The sequence below is a fragment of the Podarcis cretensis genome (assembly GCF_951804945.1).
Source record: "Podarcis cretensis genome assembly, chromosome: 12".
In the NCBI taxonomy this organism is placed as follows: Eukaryota; Metazoa; Chordata; class Lepidosauria; order Squamata; family Lacertidae; genus Podarcis; species Podarcis cretensis.
This window is the reverse complement of record NC_137181.1, coordinates 55,740,519-55,761,391: the sequence shown is the minus strand read 5'-3', so window position 1 is coordinate 55,761,391 and position 20,873 is coordinate 55,740,519. Positions and strand designations below refer to the sequence as shown.

Below are 20,873 nucleotides of genomic sequence, written 5' to 3'. Positions count from 1 at the left end.
AAATGTATAATTTACATAATTTGTCCATGCCGTTAACACTGCACCCATAAATCTACTTAGATTTCAGGTTTACAACAGACTTCATATTGTAAATAATTTTGGGTGAGAATGTGCCAATGCATTGTTTCTTATACATTATGTCACTGGACCACAAAGTCCCTTTATCTATCAGATATAAACATTCATGCTAGCTTTACAACTATCTGCTGTTATATAAATTGCATCTAACCAAGACCATAAACTCTATACAATGGATTGAATTCCCATATGATAACATCATATCCACAGCAAACCAAATTGACCGGCATATAGTTATTTAAATGGTGCATATATTAGAAGCAAAATATATCAATGTATTTCATTTGGATACTGTGTGATGAGAATTTCACATAAAAACCTTCCATGTGGTAAAACAACTTAATAATAAAGCTAGCAAAACTTAAGTGGGTTTTGACAAAATTCTAAATGTACAAACTACATTGAGAAACCAATCCAGATACAGTCAAAATGTTTCTTCCATTTAAGCTCATTACTCAAGCATTCTAGGTAAATCAATCATGTCAGAGGTGCGTCCTTAACTGAAGTTCTACCTGGGAAAAGGGTAACAAGGCTGACTGGAGGCTTGTTGGTATCAATAGTTAACTTCTGGCTTGCTGTCTTTGAAGGATGAGCTGGAGAGCAAACTAACCGCAATGGTAATCGAAATTTGCACTGGGAAACTCTTGGTGCACCTGAAACAAATCATGTGTGTCTTGTAATTGTTAAGTCTAAATATACTGAGATTAGGTATAAGACTTTGCTTAGGGCAGCTACTGAAAATAAAATATCTGCAGGATGATAACATATCATATAAATGAAAATCTGCTACAAGAAAAAAAATGCAATAACAAAAAACCCAAATATTAAAACAACCTCTATCTTTAATAATGAAGCAAGATTGCAACAGATATTTCCTTAAATATTAATCTTCTGACCTCAAAATACACAGCAATTTCCTGACATTATGCTGAGCATCCGAATAACTTTGCACAGGAGTTCAGTAATTTTTCTCAAATAACTCTTATTTTGGTTTGTTAACTTTCATCAGCAGTCAGATATAAAAACAAAATCATTCATGCAGATTGTAAAATATCAATAAAAAGTAAAATATGTAATTATCAATAACTAGTTAATCATTTTCATTGGAATTTCATTAGTTGGATAACTACCAGAACTATGTAAAAATACAAGCACACACATGTACAAGGAAGCAAGACAGTTCCTGGGTTCCATCAAGTTGTAGCATGAAAGACTAAGCAAATAAGAGCAGGCTTAGTAGCTCCCATTGACTTCAATGGGACAAAGTAAATGGACTGCAATGGTCCAGACCATTCAGAGAGGAATAAAATCTGTTTTTCCCCTAGAACATGGGTCACCAAGGCAGTGGGGTCATATTATTTCCTGCGAGTGGCAACCATTCAACTATATAATTGAAAGTAAAGTGATACATTTTAACACTATTGCATCCCTTGATCCAATGCTACATTTGTACTGACACAAAACAATGAAAGTCCACAAGTTATCACACTTCTAATTGACAATTACAGGCTAACCTGGATTTTATTATATTTGTGTATGAATAATTAAATGGCTTCACTATCCCTAAAGGAAATTAAAGTAGAGTTAACATTTGGATTACTTATGCCAGCAAACACAATAAGGATTCTAGTAGCTCCTTATTTCAGTAGCAGTTCACAGGCATATATAAACAGTGGTGTCAAATGTCATGAAATGAAGAGGGGGAGGAATCAGAAAATTCAATTGAAATTTGAATGTACAAATTAAAGTTACAACAATGGTATTTGGTAACAGAGCCATCTTAGTGTTGCTAAGCTAATTGGCATCTGCAGTGGAACAGAGTATCATCAAAGTATTTTTGAAGTCACTTCTAAAGGGCCAACCAGCAGCTCACATATATACATTTTTACTTTAAAATAACAACTATCACTAATTTTGATTTTGATTCAGCCTATAATTCACTTACCCTCTGGGTTGAGATCTACCATAACATCAGCGAAAGCAAAAGAGGAAGAAAAGAACAAAATACAACTAATAACAGAAATTCAACAAAAATCTAATAATGGAGAATGAAAGAGAAGCCTAGCTTCCTTAAGTAAGATGTAGGCTATGTTGCTCCTCCACCACCTCTAAGAAACATGTAACATAAGATGTTGGACAGAAAGCTGAGAATATGATGAAGGAAAGCAAAGAGCAAGGAAGAGGACTATGGAGAACCCATGCCAGGAGGAAGAGAAGTTAAGAACCAAACACAACAGTGCAGGTCCCACTGAAATATCCAGCAGCGTTAGATAAAGGGCTACCTGAAGGGGGGGAAATGTTTTATGGCATGTTGGTGAGATATCTTAATTTATCTTGGTTTATTAATGATTCTGTCTGTACTACCAATGGCATGCCTGCGACCCAGAAAGGTCACCATGTGACTGCCCTCTATAGCTTGTGAACAATTGGTATTCTAGGTGTCTAACTAGAGACTGGCAAATGAGGGATGGTACCTAAAGCAGTATAGGGATCAAATCATTTTTGCCATGCAGCCCCCTGTGTATGTCAGGGTTACGTTCCGAGGCACTGTGTGAGCCAGTGAAATTGCGTATAATTGAAACCCACCAGAAAAGCCTGCAAACACCCTGTTACGCTCCCCCTGCCCCCACTCCACCCTTTTAGCGACATTTCAGTGATGTCTTTATGATGTTTCCGGTCACTGCCAGGTTCAGCACAATGCACACATATTGAAAGCACGTAAATGGGGGCTTGCCTATACTCTACTACAGGGGTCGGCAAGGCTTACCGGGCATGGGCCTGATCACTCCCGCAGAGATCCTCCGTGGGCCAGACTGGCACAGCGCAACACCGGCAATCGCGTCTGCACATGTCCGCGGCACTGGAAATCGCTTCTGCGCATGCCCAGACGCCCAAAATTGAGCCTGGGCAGAAGCGTTTTCTGGCGTCTGGGCTTGCACAGAAGCGATTTCTGGTGCTGCGGACATGCGCAGACACGATTTCCGGCATCTGCGCATGTGCAGAAATGATTTCTGGAGCCACGGAAGAGAGTCCTTGCACCGCACCACATCGGTTTAGCACAGCACATGGGGACTCGCCAAGTGGTCGGCCCAATTCAGGGGCAGCTCATGGGCCAGTTAAGTGACCCTCATGGACCCCTTCCAGCCCATAGGCCTTAGGTTGCCAAACTCTGCTCTACTATCTCTATTTTATCTGGTGGCTAAAGGTCAGAGATAGACATTTTACAAACCTGGTCTTATTTCTGAGATGTGTGGCAACAAAAATAATAGTGCTCTCCATGATCAGTTTCATAAAATAGTCATTATCTGACATCATTTTTAAGACGCAATGTTTATTACAGAAGTAGACAAATTATTTTCAGTTTCCTATTCTCAAAATGTTGATTGCAGCAATCTTAATGTTAATAGCCAATAACATCAGTCTGCTTGTGCAACATTTCTCCTCTCCAGCCCTCCCCTCATGCCCCCTAGATCTGCTCCAAAGGGTCTGCCAATTCTCTGGAACAGATTTTTGAGGTACACAGGGGACTGTAGAGGGAAGGAAAAGAAGACAGGAAAGGCCCCACTGTGTGAGTGGATGCCCACTTTGCATGATGTTTTAATTATGAAGTGCACCTATTTTGGTTTTTAGACAAGTGTTGTAAAAGCCACAACTATAATTTATTATCTCATATCACCATGCAGCTTTGCTTAAAATGGCAAAAATATATCATTATAAAGAAGGTGTAACTTCCTTGTGTTTCAAGTTTGTGCCTTAGCTCTGCACTTAACAGAGTGATTCCCCTTAAACTAACAGATAATTTTCACATCGGTCACAGAACGTGATTAGCAAAACTTCCTTTTATGGGTAACAACATGTGTTAGAGCACCATCTCCCAGAGTACAGCTGAAATAAACATTGTGAAATAAGCAGATAATTTTAATACAGTGGCTTCATTGTTGTCTGAGGAATGCTTCGCTTCCAGAACGTCTTAAGTGCTATTGCTCAGCCAAAATGCAGTGCAGCGTAAGGGAATAACCAGACTTCACAACTGTTTAACACTCTGGTTCTATGCAGGAGTGAACAACAATATTGATAAAACTTATTTCTGGATTGCTCCACTTTCATCGAAAGTGCTAAAGGTGTAATTAACTTCTAACCCTTAAAGGTGGTCTTTTACAGTTCAGGTATGAAGAAAATTGATACTTCAGTTGTAGATGGAAGCTAATAACAGTTGCCTCTACAAACACACGAAGACAAATTAATGGTGTTACACAGAATAATGTAATTTGAAATGCAAGTTTGATAATCACAGTTATAAACTTAAACAGTCACTGCCGCCCCTCCCCGTTTATTCAGATTTTCAGAATATTTACCTGTTGCTGTGTTATATGAAGCTAGAGCAGTACCTTCCAGATCTGCTGGTGAGATATTCCCCTTTAGAAAGGCAGAGAGTACCACTGTTTTAGATACAGATGACTCTGTAAACACAGATAAAGACAAAAAGGTCAACTGGGGGGAAGACTTTGTGTAACTCTACAAAACCATTTCTAAGGAAATATTAATTGAATCATAGATTATTATTTGTTACCCCGCCAAAAAAGTACATGCAGTGCTATCCATCTATAAACAATACATATTTAAAATTCTTAATTTCATAATTCCCACAGAAAAACCATAGAAGCCTAGCAATCAGCCTCTTGAGCCATCTAATTCTAGTACATTAGTTTTATGGCCTCCTGGATAATTTGATGCAATTACATCTATGGATTTACAAGTATCCCAAGCTTATATTCTACAATTATGTCCCTCAAAGGATATATCTAGAACTATACAACATAGTCTTTTTGCCGGATATCAATATACGACTTGCAGTTTTGCAGAATTCTTTGGCAAAATTGCTACGGTCACTGCTGTGTCGTTTTTATTGACAGTTGACTCACTTAATCTTTTTCCTGTTTGCACACCACCTTGTGAAACCATATGAAAGGCAGTACAATCTGCTTAAGTAAAGTAATGAAACTCAATTTAAAAACACTTTTGCACAAAACTTTCAGTTCTGGTACTACAGGCAAAATACCTATGACAAAATCCTGTGATGCCGCTAAGAAATTAACATCAAACATACATGAAGCTATGAACAAATTGGGTGTTATCGCTGGAATGGCCCGAGGTACATCATGAAGTTTCTGTGTTATTTGAAAATTAGCTCACTAGCCAAAGGGAGTTTCTGAGTGACATTTCTATCCTGGCAGCATTTCCTAAAAGTACTCTGAGCTGCTATGAAACTACTGTACAAAGTAGGAAGTTTCCAAGCAAAAGGACAATATTTGGACTGCAAACTTCTGCTAGCAATCTACACAAAACTGACCTACATATTTCTTTTTTTTTCTTTTTAAACATGTAACAAGCTTTATTAATAGTCTTACAATTTCAGTCATGTACACAATATATATATATATATATATATATATATATATATATATATATACACACACTTACCTTTTCTTACATAATTATGAACCTTAAGCTTCAGCTGTATTTATGCTACTCTTTATGTGATTATTACAGTAACAAAGATTATTGGCAAAGATTATTGACAAAAAATATCATAAAGACTTTGGACTTTCTGTCAATTCCCGTTGTATGATTTTATTCTAATAGTGAATGTAAAGGTAAAGGGACCCCTGACCATTAGGTCCAGTCGTGACCGACTCTGAGGTTGTGGCGCTCATCTCACTTTATTGGCCGAGGGAGCCGGCGTACAGCTTCCGGGTCATGTGGCCAGCATGACTAAGCCGCTTCTGGAGAACCAGAGCAGCACACGGAAACGCCGTTTACCTTCCCACCGGAGCGGTACCTATTTATCTACTTGCACTTTGATGTGCTTTCGAACTGCTAGGTTGGCAGGAGCAGGGACCGAACAACGGGAGCTCACCCCGTCGCGGGGATTCGAACCGCCAACCTTCTGATCGGCAAGTCCTAGGCTCTGTGGTTTAACCCACAGCGCCACCCGTGTCCCCTAATAGTGAATGTACCTGCCATTATTAATCTATTCTTTATATATTCCCTAATACATTCTTACAGTAATTTGTACCGTTGCTCTTATTTCTCATATATTTCTTTATCCAAGGGCAATCGAATGCTGCCATAGACGAAAAACCACTGGTATATTTTTGTACATATTTTGTACTGGTGTATTTTTGTACATATCTCTTATATCCCATTTTTGTGCAGATTCTTGTCTTAAACTGCCCCTTAGGCTGTTGGTCAATTGCGCCATTTCCACATATTATTGTAATTTATTCTGCCAATCCATTATAGTCGGAACATTTCCCCCTTTCCAGTTCTTTGCTACTAGTGTTCGGGCCGCTCACTATTACCCTCATTCCAAAGAGATACTTTAGGTGACTCAAGGGTGTAGGAATATCTAATATGAGTCTTTTGCTCGGTTTAAGACCCAGTGCCATATCATAAACTGCTTTTGAAAGTCTTACCAAGTTTCAAAAGTAATTAATCTTGTGAACTGGGCAATACAAGCCCAAAGCAAAGGTTGCAAGGCTTCTAGCTGGGGCAATTAGAATAAGGTCCACTATTTGACTGCTGATTCAGGACCCTAAACTGTGTTTTATATAATGGAATATTTATTTTCTTCTGTGTATATCGCAATTTTTTTTGTTACTATGGCCGACGGCTGACGCAAATAAAGTTTCATTCATTCTCTCTCTCAAGCCCAAAGCCTGACTCTCTGGTGTAGGGAAGTGACCAATGTCCTCACGGGAAGGGTGTTTCTGAGGAAGCACTAGGACAACAAGTGAGATGCAGTCAAGTATTTAAGAATGCAGAAAAGTAATGCAGATTAAGTAATACAGTGGTGCCCCGCAAGACGAACGCCTCGCAAGACGGAAAACCCGCTAGACGAAAGGGTTTTCCGTTTTGGAGGCGCTTCGCAAAACGAATTTCCCTGTGGGCTTGCTTTGCAAGACGAAAATGTCTTGCGAGTTCCTGCGGGGGTTTTTCCCTCCCCCCTCCTTTTCCTAAGCCGCTAAGCCGCTTATCAGCTGATCCGATGATAAGCCGCTTAACAGCTGATCGCTAAAAGCCGCTAAACCGCTAATAGCGCTAATCCGCTAAGCTGTCAATGGGCTTGCTTCGCAAGACGAAAAAACTGCTATACGAAGAGCCTCACAGAACGGATTAATTTCGTCTTGTGAGGCACCACTGTACAGAAAACACAGAATACAGAACAGGGCAGGCTTCATTCTAGACTATTTACTTGTTCTATTATTTTTAATATATATTAGCCAGTGGCAGGTGGGCCTTGGTGTTGTCCTAGTATCCTCTTAGAAACATTTCTAAGAATTTCCCTTACTGATATAATGGAATTATATATTATAATGGGACCTGATGTGATTAGCTTCCATCTTTCCTATCACTATTTACATGACAGGTTGTTACTTGGACCTATTTTTAAGGGGGGAAAGAAAGAAAGAATATAGACTCAAAGTTAAACATATCTGTCTCAGAAAAAGAGTACAGTGTTAATGAATACCAGTAGTACCAGTAGTTTGATAGGCAATGGACAAAAAAGAGAATTAACTATAGATCAAAGCTGGAACATTTACCTAATTTCAAGGTGAATTTGTCATGAGTCAAAGCTAAAGGAGGTTGAACACATACTGATAATTTTGCAAGTGTCGGCTGTTTGCCCTCCACAGTGATCTGTTAGAAGTAAAAATTAGAAAGGCATTTATGGAAATACCAGGTGAATTAGAACACATTGCAACTGAAAAGGGAACAGTAAATTAGTAACAACTTTTGAAGTGCTATTATTTTGTACTTTTTATCGGAGATCTTCCAAAGAATTATGTACAAGAAAATGAGTTTTTAATGAATAGAATGCAATTGGAATATTATGCTCCACTGGGAAATTCCCACTCCCTCTGCCATAAATCTATGAAACAAAAATATTCACTTAACATCCTTGAATTCCATTGTAGTGAACATATATGCATATAGAGTTGAAAAGAAATAAATTAAAAAGCTGATATCAGGGTGAAGGAAGTCAAAATATTATGTTATATATATTTATGTGGTGTAAATGTTAAGGATGCGTTGGTTGTAACTTTTATTGTCAATATCTATTTTCTAATTTCTTTTTATTGCTGTATATTGTTTTTGTTTTGTTATTTTTCATTTCTTTTTTGTGTTGTTGCTAGTGTCCTGATGTTTCAATAAAAAAGAACATAAAATAAAAAAGAACATATATGCATATATGTATATACCGTATTGGCCTGAATATAAGCCTCACCCAAATATAAGCCCCACCTTTAAAATTGGAAGGGGGGGAAGAAAAAAAGAAAAAATACCAGAATATAATCCGCTTCCTTCCTCACCACTCCTGGCTGCATACTGGGTTGCGGCGGGGGGGGGGGGGGGAGCCATACTGTGTTGCTGGGCAGCCTTTTCCCTTCCTCACTCTCTCCCTTCCCGGCCTTGGGGAAGAGGGCAGGGGACTACATGCAGGGTGGGTGCCACTTCATCATGCTCCTAGCATGATATTCCTATCTGCTTACCATAAGATCATGAATATAAGCTGTACTTTAACTTTTCACGGTCAGACATGAGGGGGGAAGTGCAGCTTATATTCAGGCCAATATGGTATTCAACCTAGTTCAGGATTTTTCTGCTTCCACCATCATTAGAGTACTTAGATCGGAAGGCAGCCCTCTTTAGGGAAGCTTTTAATATTTAACAGACCACTGGGTGGGGTATAAATAATAAATTATTATTATTATAGATAAAACATAGTGTGTGTGTGTGTGTGTGTGTGTGTGTGTTTTAGCAACATTATGATTGTATTTATAAACTCATAAGCTGGAGACCAAGTTTTTTATTTGACCAGCAGACCACAATGTCAGCAATTGTCATCCAATATACATTTGGGACCAAGTCTCATGAACCTCAGTTGGAAGCCCATGAAAGCATGTATGAAATGTAAATAAATTGGCTGCAGTATTTTACGTTGAAACAATAATTATCAACAAATATTATGCTCACTTTCGAAGACAGAAGATTACTGTATACTCTCACTCTCTCTACAGATAAATCGTCACCACTGCTCAAAAAGAGAGAGGTTGAGGCAAAGTGAAGAGGCTGTTTCTTCTCCTTGCATCTGTCACTGTTTGCATACTTGAATAGGATAGCTGAACATGCAACAGTGGAGGAGGAGAAAGTGGAGCCAGGTGGGTCTGGGAGCTTTTGATGGGGTATGGAACTCAGCAAGCATCCAAACGATGACAAGCTGTGAGTCAGTCCTGGTTCAAGAAGATAGCATCTTCCTAGAGAGGCTCACTTCCAAGACCATAGATAATGTTTATGATTGTTAAACATAATCCTCTCCATAGTTCCAGAAGGCATTTCTCTTAGCTTTCCCCATAACACACAGACCCATGATGTATACATCCAGTGCTTTTTTTCTACAAAAGGTTAAGGGTACTCTCATTTTGACTCAAGAAAACCACCATTTTATAGTTCAAATCGGGAAAAATAAATACAGTAAATGGACAAAAGTACAAAGATTCACAAAATGTTCAGGGGTATGCGTACCCCTGCGTACCCCCAGGGAAAAAAAGCACTGTGTACATCTAATTTTTATTTCTTTAATGCATATCACAAGCAATGTAAATCACCAAAATCTGTCACTTCTGTATATTTTCTAGAACCACCCCTCTAAATATAAAAAAATGGTTTGAATCTTTTGAGTGTTATACTTGGTCTTAAAGTCCCAAGAAGCACAATACCTTTACTGTCACAGAAGGAACCACTTCTGCTTTTACTTCACTCTCAATGGCTTGCTGTGAAAAAGAAAAAACACACAGAAACAGCAAAATCAGTATCACACAGGAATGAACATATTGTATGGCTAGATTTCAACTTACTGTAGAGATCTTAAAACAATAATAAAAGAATTAAGATGCACAAAAATATTGGGTAATATTTACGGCAGCCCAATCACTCAGCCATTCAACTCACTGGAGCTGTGTTATCAGCATAGTAAAACAGCCAAATCCAATGGATGTTATATGCTTGTGACTATTACTCTACAGTGGTGCCTCGCAAGACGAAATTAATTCGTTCCGCGAGTCTCTTCGTCTTGCGGTTTTTTTCGTCTTGCGAAGCACGGCTATTAGCAGATTAGCGGATTAGCGCTATTAGCGGCTTAGCGGCTTAGAAAAAGGAAAAAAAAGGAAAAAAACTCGCAAGAACTCGCAAGACGTTTCGTCTTGCGAAGCAAGCCCATATGGAAATTCGTCTTGCGAAGCACCTCAAAAGACGGAAAACTCTTTCGTCTAGCGAGTTTTTCGTCTTGCGAGGCATTCGTCTTGCAGGGCACCACTGTATTTGACAGATAAGTTTGTGCATATCAAATGTCTTTTGCTAATGTCTTGGATCTCACCCTAATATTTTTTCAAAATCTTTGCTTAAAATTGTATATAAAAAGAGGAAACAAAAGGCAAGATTTTTCTGTACATACAGTTAAACCAACATATTCCAATCTTTTCTGTTTTACAGGAGTTTATCTTCCAAGATATTAAGAAGCCACAGTTAAATCAATTACTCTGCCTCCACATGCTATTACACCATGGAGATGAGAATAAAATTATGAAGCCAAATGCCAAAAGAGCAGAAAAGGAAAGCAGAAAAGTGGCTTTAAACCAGGGCTTGCCTTTGTGTTCTAAAATATAGTTAGCTCAAACCATGGTTTGCCAGGATGCCTGAGTATAGCCAATGTTCATTTACAGTTGGAGGCAAACAGTGGTGGATTAACATTTGATTGACAGCTCTTGGTGGGAACAGGATGCTGAGTTGAGCTTCTGGAGCAAGCGGCAACTAGCATCAAATAAACATGTGATGGGTGGTGCATGAATATAGTTTAGTATAGGGGGCCAGTTTCTTTTTACTATGGTTTAGGCTGTCATGATTCATCAACTGAGCACCATGCCAACAATAGCAATGAAGCACAGTCATAACCAAACCAGGATTTCATTCATCCTTCTGTAGCTCTACAGTAGTGCAAGATTTCTAAAAGAATAAGTTAAGATTTCATTTCAAAATTTATTTTCTCTGTACAAACGTTTTCAAATTAAGACTTGCCTACTGCTTATTGTAATTTAACAAAGCAGAATTCTGGTGCATGTTGCACTGGCTTGAGTGGCCCAAATGTGCTACAAGAGCAGATCAAATACACATGATCCTTATGGGGTTTTTGTTATGGCTACGTTCAATGGAAATTGGCAATATTTGCATAAGGTACAATAAAAACATTCTGACAATCCGTTATGAATTTCTTATATAATTTACTATTAAGTCTAATTATTAAGGATGTGTTCAATTAGTATTAGTTATTGGGTAAATGTTTGATGGCACAGTATTAAAGACTGCAAGTTCAATATAGATGCTACATTTACAGATTTTTTTCTTCAATGTTAGTGATCCTTTATATTATAAACAGCACTCTAAACCAAGAATAAACCTTGGTTACAGGTCATGGTTTCTTTGGAGCAAGACAAACCAGAAACCCGGATTTGCACATAACACTAAGCCAAACCATGACTTAACTCCCAATAGTGCAGCAGCCACAGGAAAGAGGAAGGAGTGAAGCAGCTTTGTGGGTTTTTTTCTGTGCATCAGCAAGCTTGTCTTAGTGTTAAAAGTGAATAAGACTTTAAACATATAACATCATGACTAATATTGGGTAGGATACCAAGAACAGGACTAGTTTCTTGCACCAGGTGGTTTGGTTTTACATTTCTCAAAATAGCACGTGGACACACACCCAAAAAAGGTAGGGCAAGCCACTTTTGTAACTAAGTGAACATTTTTTAAAAAATAATAATGTTAATTGACCTTTATGGACACAACTGGGACGCGGGTGGCGCTGTGGGTAAAACCTCAGCGCCTAGGGCTTGCCGATCGCATGGTCAGTGGTTCGAATCCCCGTGGCGGGATGAGCTCCCGTCTTTCGGCCCCAGCTCCTGCCCACCTAGCAGTTCAAAAGCACCCCTAAGCGCAAGTAGATAAATAGGTACCACTTTATAGCGGGAAGGTAAACGGCGTTTCCGTGTGCTGCGCTGGTGCTGGCTCGCCAGAGCAGCTTCGTCCCGCTGGCCACGTGACCCGGAAGTGTCTCCGGACAGCGCTGGCCCCCGGCCTCTTAAGTGAGATGGACACGACTGGCCCGTACGGGCAGGGGTACCTTCACCTTTACCTTTACCTTTATGGACATAACACTGCTTATATCAGTTGCTGATATGGCATGGGGATCTACTTAAAAATCTCTCTGGGCATGACCAAGTCCCTGAGTAGGTTTTGGGCTCCTGGCCATTGTTCTAAATTTAAGCTCAGTGTTCATTAGTTTAACAAAATGCTATAAGCACTATCTATCAGGTTTGAGAGTATACAATTTCTATAAAAACATATCTCTGTAAGAATATTTGTAAGTTTTAAGGTTACGTACCGACGCTGAATCAAGATCAGGTGAGACCGTCACAAGAAGTGCAAAATCTTCATTTTTTTCCATTTTAGGCACAATGTCTGTAAAAAACAGGTAACTAGGAAGTTTAGGCAATGATTTCATAACCATGTTATTGAGACTTAGAGCTGAAGTTTCAACATAGGATAAAGCCCCATATGTGGAGATTCACAAGTTATAGTCTGGTGAATACTTGCCCAAAGGGAGTGATACTGAATAGTAACAAAGTTACTATTATTATTTTTATAACAAAGTTCTTTTCCATATTTATTTTATTGACCTTGATCTGAAAGGTTCAGCTTCTACTCACATATGCGTCCTCACACTTTGTTAATGCAACAAGGACTCATATTCATATAAACTTTATATGAATACAACATTTTATTTCAGAATATTTTTAAAATTTTCATCAAAATTTAACTACAGGATTCCTTTCAAACTGACTCCCTCTTGCAAAGCCAACCGTCTCCTTCACAGTTAGCTTATTCTGCTCTCCTTATACCAGAGACATTATTATATAAAACAACACAGAGGAGGCATAAAGTAAATAGTAAATTAAAGGGAAAGGAAGAAAATAAAACAAATGAAAGATGGAAAAGGAGAAAAGTACTGTTGCCCCAGTAGCCATCAAGACCTATAGCCCCTCCCTCTCACCTGCTGAAATTTCAGACCGCTTCAAAGCCAATCCCTCTATTTTAAACATTTTGCTGCTTGCCAGCAGATGCTCTATGGCTGCCATCTTGGTTTCCACATGGTGTATAATTCTCCCACAGTGCATTGGGCCAGTGTGCTGTGGGGAAGTTTAAAAATAAAGGGGGGAAGCTGTCTGGTTCACAAGGAGGTACGGGTGTTTTAAAATAATAATAATAATAATAAAATAATTTTTTATTTATACCCCGCCCTTCCCGGTTCAGAAAACCAGGCTCTGGGTGGCTAACAACAAATTTAAAACCCCTATATTTGATACAACAAAAAAAGCATAAAATGCAGTATAAAAGCATTAATAACAATAAATTCAAAGTTCTAAAATCAATTTAGGGGAAAATCCACCCAATAAACATTAGGTGATCACCAGGGCTAGCTGGCTAAATTAGTCCTATTTGGGCCAGTGAGGAGACCAGGGGAGAATTAGCTGTGGGATCCCAGAGCGGGTAATCTTCATAAAAAGGGGAGGGGGAGGGAAGAGAAGGGGAATAAAAGTTCAGGCTAAGTTCAAATTGAAAGCTAGGTGGAATAGCTCTGTCTTACAGGCCCTGCAGAAGGAAGTTAAATCCTGCAGGGCCCTAGTCTCATGGGACAGAGCATTCCACCAGGTTGGAGCCATCACTGAGAAGGCCCTGGCCCTGGTGGAGGATAGTGTGACTTCCTTGGGGCCCAGGACCTCTAAACTTTGGTTATTCCTGGACCTTAAGGTCCTCTGCGGGGCATACCAGGAGAGGCAGTCCCGTAAATATGAGGGCCCTAAGCCACCAAGGGCTTTAAAGGTCAAAACCAGCACCTTAAAAAACAAACAACTCAACCCGGTAGGAAACGTAGGCCAGGGTGAGAAAAGGGGAATATGTAGGAAGGGGCCCACCGGCACGTAATGTGCCAAAGTCCCTCTTAAACCTCAGCAAAGACTGGGAAAGCCAGGTAAAGTGACAGCAGAACTGGAGAGGCTTTTTTTTTTTTAAGAGCCCTGCCTCCGCTCCCAGGTGGGAATAAAGGGCTGAACATGTGCATTGCCATGCGGCCAGGAAGGTGGGGGGCACTGACCTAGAGCACACCTCCTCCAAGGTCTATTTGGCCCCTGAAGTACATTTTAACTAGGGTTGCCATATCTTGAAGAGCAAAAAAGAGGACAACCCAAGCCACTGCCAGTGTGGGGGGGGGGGGTGCCACCGGTGCAGTGCTGAGCCTGAGCTGCTGCCAGTCCAAATGGAGGCAAGGACCCCAGCTCCCACCTAATCTTCACTGTGACATCCTCACTCCGCTGCGGCACTTCCAGGGCACAGCGCCCTCCCGAGCATGCGCGTGCCCCCCTAAAACAACATCACCCCTCCCAAAAAACCCAGATATTTCCTTTAAAGTGTAAAAATCCACCCAGATGGGCATGCTGCCCCCCCAAAAGAGGACATATTGGGGTTTTCCCAGATGTATGTCAACCTGATTTTAACCCTTTATTCATCCTGCATAGTTGCCTTCCCCTCCAGGATCACGTGCTGGCAATGGGTGTGCAAAAATTGGAAGCAGCTACCCCACACTAACATGCATGCATAATGTATCTCTCTCTCTCTCACACACACACACCTCACAGTGTGTTCACAGTTTTGTTTGGCGGGGGGAGGAAGTGCCATACCATGTACAGTTATAGCTTTCAAAAAACTAATGTCGTTATTGGGAATGTAGAAGAAAGAGAGCATGTAGAAGAATGTAGAAGAAAGAAGAGGAAAAGTATTGAATGCTATTCTCCTACCAGAACAGAATAGGAAGGAAGGAAAAGGGAAGGTGAGTGGCCAGATCCCTTGTGAAGCTACAGATGCTCCCATTCTGCTTCTTTTCTGGCAGTTTATGTTCCTCAGTCAACTTAGGTTTGGACTCTTTCTGCTTCTCAGCTCGTTCTCCCCATTCCTTGTCCATTCCTCCCCTCTGTCACAGCAGCCTCTTTTTTTATGAAGAGGCTTCTTCCAGGAAGAGCTCCAGGAAGGAAACATCATTGGTGAACATCTTAACTCTTCCTGGGACTCTATGGACATTTTTCTAAGTGTCTATATAAATTATATATTTTTCCAGTTATTTATATTCTGCCTTTCAGGAAATACCTGGATTACCAAGATGGCTTACAATTAACATTCATTTATATATGTTAAAAACACAACAAACATGGAAGAACCAGAGGTATTTTTTCTAGGTGAGTTATTCCTTCATTGTAAATTTGTTGCCAGAATTGTTATAGCAAACTTTATTTTTAGGGGAAATGGCATAACCCATTACTACTACTACATAGATATTTTAGTATTGGTGTGAAGAGAATTAAAATCATAGTGAAAAATTTGTTTATTTGCATAGCTACTTCATTAAATACAAATTAAAAATAAATCCTATAGTTAGATTTTAATGGACAGCCAACCAACCACAACTGATGTAATTTCAATAAAAAGGGGGGGGACCATACCTTTGATTTTTCTGGCTTCTTTAATGATTTTCTGAAGTTTATTCATTTCTGCATCATATTCTTCATAATTTATATCCCGAGCCTCAACTTTTGGAGCTTGAAATAAAGATGGATCTGTACCAAGGTAGGAGCATTGTAGATCACCGCTATCACTCAGTGTGACTATCACACCTTTCAAATCTCTGCATAAAAAGGGGGGAAAGCTGAACAGCATCATACTGAAACAGCACAGAATGCCAGTGAAATGTCCTTTGCTATTAAAAATGTTTCCAAACATATTTTTTTCACAGGAACTATCAGTACATTGGGGGGGGGCAAATCTATTTCTACTGAGTTTGTGTGGATGGTGAAATCAGATCACTTGTAATAACTCCAATAATCAAAGTACCACCATCATGTTTCATGTCACCCAAATTGTCCAGTAGCACCTTAAAGGTAAAGGTAAAGGGACCCCTGACCATTAGGTCCAGTCGTGGCTGACTCTGGGGTTGCGGCGCTCATCTCGCTTTATTGGCCGAGGGAGCTGGCGTACAGCTTCCAGGTCATGTGGCCAGCATGACTAAGCCGCTTCTGGCGAACCAGACTAGCGCACAGAAACGCCGTTTACCTACCTGCCGGAGCGGTACCTATTTATCTACTTGCACTTTGATGTGCTTTCGAACTGCTAGGATGGCAGGAGCAGGGCCTGAGCAACAGGAGCTCACCCCATCATGGGGATTCAAACCGCCGACCTTCTGATCGGCAAGCCCACAGTAGCACCTTGGAAACCAGCTAAGTTTGTTCTTGGTATAAGCTTTCATGTGCATGCTTGAGTTGGTCTCTAAGGTGGTCTCTGGACAATTTTTTTTATTTTTATATATATATTTCGACTGCGTTAGACCAACACGGCTACCTATCTGAATCATGTCACCATGACATTGTTGTGAACAAGACATGCAATTAAGAAACTGCTAAAATACCTCTAGCAACACAGAATTTTAGTATTTACACTCCCAAATCTGTTTTAAAAAGAAGCCTACTTAAATGAGCAATGAGATGAGTTTGTAAAATGCTTATAACTTTTTTGCTGTTAGCAAAACCCTTCTGTGGGTTGCTACAGAACAAAGAAGCAAGCAACAGCAGCTGCATTATGGGTAGACAAATTTAAGTTTAGAACCTTATGAAATGGGAAAGGAGTTAGGAGTACGGAGAAGTTACAGCTGGTTGATAGGTGAAGTATAAGCACCCGCTACCCTGCAGCTCTGAAAATTGCCCTTTCCCCAAGCTGCTTTTCTCAGGATTTAACACAGAGCATGATTAATCTGGTTCTAACTTATTTAGATCCCTAGTCCGCACATATGATACACACAAATCTAGTTTGTAATAGTCAAACTTGTCTGTATCCTAAACATTTGCACTAGCATGTTCACCTGCAACGTTATGGTAACATAATCATTATGCTGAGTTTATGTGATTCAACACTGGCATAGCGCATACTAAACATTTGTGTGCTCATGATTTGGTAATAAGTCCATAAATGCTCCATACAAGTTTAATAGCCCATTGAGAGTCTTTTGAAGACTTGGACCAAAAAAGCAATCTTCAAACATTCCTATTCTTGGTAATCTATTCTTTCTGCCAATAGTTCCTTTATGGTTGCTCTGCTTTCAAGAAATATAGGCTGTTTAAGCAAAGGGTTGTAAAATACAATGATTTTCCTTTGCTCTGGTTGGATATGCTGCAATCCTATACACACTTAAGAAAAGTTAAATTGCATTAACTTTGCTGACATTTAAGCAGTCAAACTACATGCAGGACTGTAGTGGGGGTTTTTAAGTACATTTCCTCTAGGTCCTAAAATCTATGGTGTTCTATATTTTAAAATTAAGCATACAGGACTCCATGAAAACTTTAAAGATTTTTCTTTCCCGTAATTTTTTCCATGCATTCATAATTGCATTGATATAAAATCAAGGTAGCAATTGAATTATGAAGTATTAATTTATCTTATGGAACACCTGACCCCCAGACGGTTTTAGTTTAACCAAATTCAAAGCTACAGTTCTCAAATGGTTTGCCCCAGAACAGTGTCAGCGGTACTATTAACAGAGCAAGTTGCTTCAGGGCTGCAATTATAAAAGGGATCTAAAATAAATTTTATAGCCATTTTCCTGCAGCTACTGTAATTGTCTGTATGGCTATGAACATTACTACTGTAACACATTTCAAACAAAGTACAGTTTCAATTACTTATTGTTGAGGTAGAATATTTTTGAAAGATCTTAAAAGAAGCCAAATAAATGTAAGAACTAAAAGATTTTATTTATTTATTACTGAAGAAACTCAATTGAAACAAATTATTTTGGTACCCATAATACAGTTATTGTTCAAAGCAAATTCTCCACACATATGGTAGTAATTTGAAAATCTATCTTTTACTGGATTTTGGACAAAAATAATAGCATATGCTTTTTGCATGTTTCTTTTGCAAAACAAATTGCTCAAAACATAGCATTTTAACAAATCCAAGTGCTTTGCATACTTTTTGTCATACAATAAAACAGTAATCATTCCAGATGGATTAATAAAGCCCTGGATCTATAAATTACCTGGCTGCCTGTTTGATTTTTTAAAAACCATTTTTACTCTACCATGTACTATTTTATACTTTAGAAAAGTATTCCCATTTAACAGCAAACATCCCTTTTATCTTTAAAGAAATGACCACGCTAATGAATCCTGCATATTAATAATATACCCAATTAGAAAGTGTGAATAATGTTTTCTCTGGTGTTATTGTTGCTGTTCTAATGACTTCACTCAGTGTAATGAAGATTCTGAGCATGTCTGACTGTCTTCACCACCTGGTTTCTGCACTGACTTCCATGGAAGTAGGTTATAATCTGAAACATTCACGATCTACATTATCAGAAAGTCTGAATTCTTCAGCATTTTTTCTGGACGGTGACAGTCAAAAAAACAAACCGTGCACAATAGCTAACATTGCTTATGAAGTCAGAACAGTGTATGCAACGAAACAGGCATCCAAAACTGAGGAATTTTTAAAATATAAAAGTAATTTCACTCTCTCTCTCAACAGCCTTCCAATAAAAAAAGGGATGTGGGTGGTGCTGTGGTCTAAACCACTGAGCCTCTTGGGCTTGCTGATCAGAAGGTCAGCAGTGTGAATCCCCGTGAGGTCCCATTGCTCTGTCCCAGTTTCTGCCAACCTAGTAGTTTGAAAGCACACCAGTGCAAGTAGATAAATAAGTACCACTGCAGCGGGAAGGTAAACGGTGTTTCCACGCACTCTGGTTTGCATCACGGAGTTCCATTGCACCAGAAGCGGTTTAGTCATGCTGCCCACATGACCCAGAAAGCTGTCTGTGGAGAAACGCCGGCTCCCTAGGCCTGAAAGCAAGATGAGCGCCGCAACCCCATAGTCACCTTTGACGGGACAAAAATGTTCAGTGCTATTTTAGTCCATGACAGCTTGGTCAAGTTTTTCTTAACTTTTTCAGACACAGAGGTGGCGATCCTTGTCCAAAGCACCATTCATCCTCCAGACAAATTAAACCACTATAACCAGGGATGGCACATCCCATTTCAACCTACCCCACTAACACCTGCACTACCCACCCCGCCACCTCTGCCATTGGTGGAAGAGCAGCACCAGCAGCGGTACTGATTTGGGGCAACATCACACCAATTTGGGGAGAGACCTCTTATACTCCACAAGATCTTGTGTGATTTCAGCGAGCTCTCATCATAAACTGCCACGATTTCACCCCAAATCAGTGCCAATATCAGTGCAATTTCTTCACAGGCAGTGAAGATGGCGAAGCATCCACAGGGCACCACCACAGGGCTTCTGCCTCCTGAGGCAATGGACTCACCCCACCCAATGGCTGTGCTGGCCCTGACTTCCACGATATATTTCTCATATATACCTCTCAGTGCAAATGAGAGACTCAAACTATGATCCTAGTTGTAGTCATTTATTATTATATTAAAATTCATGTATTGGCTAGTCGCTTTTCTGACAGAGTGAAAATAAAACCATATACAGTACGTGAAAGTAACACCATGTATCCTAAAGTCACCACAGTCTGCATTGACATTCATACTAACAAACCCAAACTCTGGGTAAGTGCAGGAACCCCTAAGTCTCTCGCTGCTCAGAGACTGGGGTCCATAGAACAATAAAGTTGCTCCTTAGATAACTTTGATTGCACACCTACATATGACAGCTAGAATGACAACTGCACAGTTTTAGACAAATTTAGACGGGCCAATCTTACTACTTGGTACACTAAAGTGTGGGATATTGTCTTGTTGGAAGAATGATTTCATACCTACCATATTTTGGTCTGACTTTCTTTTATTTTTAAGCAAGGAGGAATATGGCCGAGCACCCCTCTCGGCTTGTGAATGAATATGGCTGATAAAGTGACTCAGGACATTTGAATACTTTAATTACTTCCCCTTGGTATAATAGGGTTCGTGTTTTATAACTTTGTCTTGTTTAACCACTCTGTCTATGCTATAAATTGTTCTAGTTGCTACCTGCCATGCATTCATATACCTGTGGTTTTTTTATTTTGGCTTTATTTTATGTCTATATTTGCTCAAGAGTGACCCTTTATTATATATGGACTATGTATATTGCCATCGGCTCCTGAATTTTGCAGAATCCTGTATAACCATTTTTTGACATTAATAAAAATTATTTAACAACAAAATAGCTGTTTTCAAGCTAAAACTTTCAAAGACGGACTAGTATCATCCTATTATATGTGTTGTACTTTTTTAAAAAAGAAGTCTGAAACATGAAGATAGACAGCTAATTAATTAATGTTAAAAATGACTCTACGAAAACTTATATGAAGGCAGCTCATTAAACTTTTTTGTCACATTGGAACAATAAGAAAAATCTTCCCAAAAGCAGGTCAGCAACTTTTAGTTACCACTGCCACCCGCTGGTGACGGCACCATAATATATAGTAAAAAGTTTTTATTATATTGACTGAACCAAAAGAAAGCCAAAAAAATTAATTTGTACTTATGGGGTGCCTGCTGTGTTAAATTAAATGGGTGTCAAACCTTTTTACAAGGTCAAAATTATAGCTAGATTGTCTACATAAGATG

General features: G+C 39.4%; 1 protein-coding gene across 3 annotated transcripts in view; it reads right to left on the bottom strand.

The window, feature by feature from the left end:
- Positions 1 to 20,873, bottom strand: part of BBS9 (Bardet-Biedl syndrome 9) — a 235,887-nt gene that overhangs the window by 183,346 nt on the left and 31,668 nt on the right. For all 3 annotated transcript variants that reach the window (XM_079947531.1, XM_079947530.1, XM_079947529.1), the window contains exons 10-15: positions 15,747 to 15,928; positions 12,578 to 12,654; positions 9,861 to 9,914; positions 7,683 to 7,779; positions 4,434 to 4,538; positions 591 to 731 (exon numbers count right to left, since the gene is read on the bottom strand). In XM_079947531.1, coding sequence (XP_079803657.1) covers positions 591 to 731; positions 4,434 to 4,538; positions 7,683 to 7,779; positions 9,861 to 9,914; positions 12,578 to 12,654; positions 15,747 to 15,928 — 656 coding nt within the window. The remainder of the gene's footprint in view (positions 1 to 590; positions 732 to 4,433; positions 4,539 to 7,682; positions 7,780 to 9,860; positions 9,915 to 12,577; positions 12,655 to 15,746; positions 15,929 to 20,873) is intronic.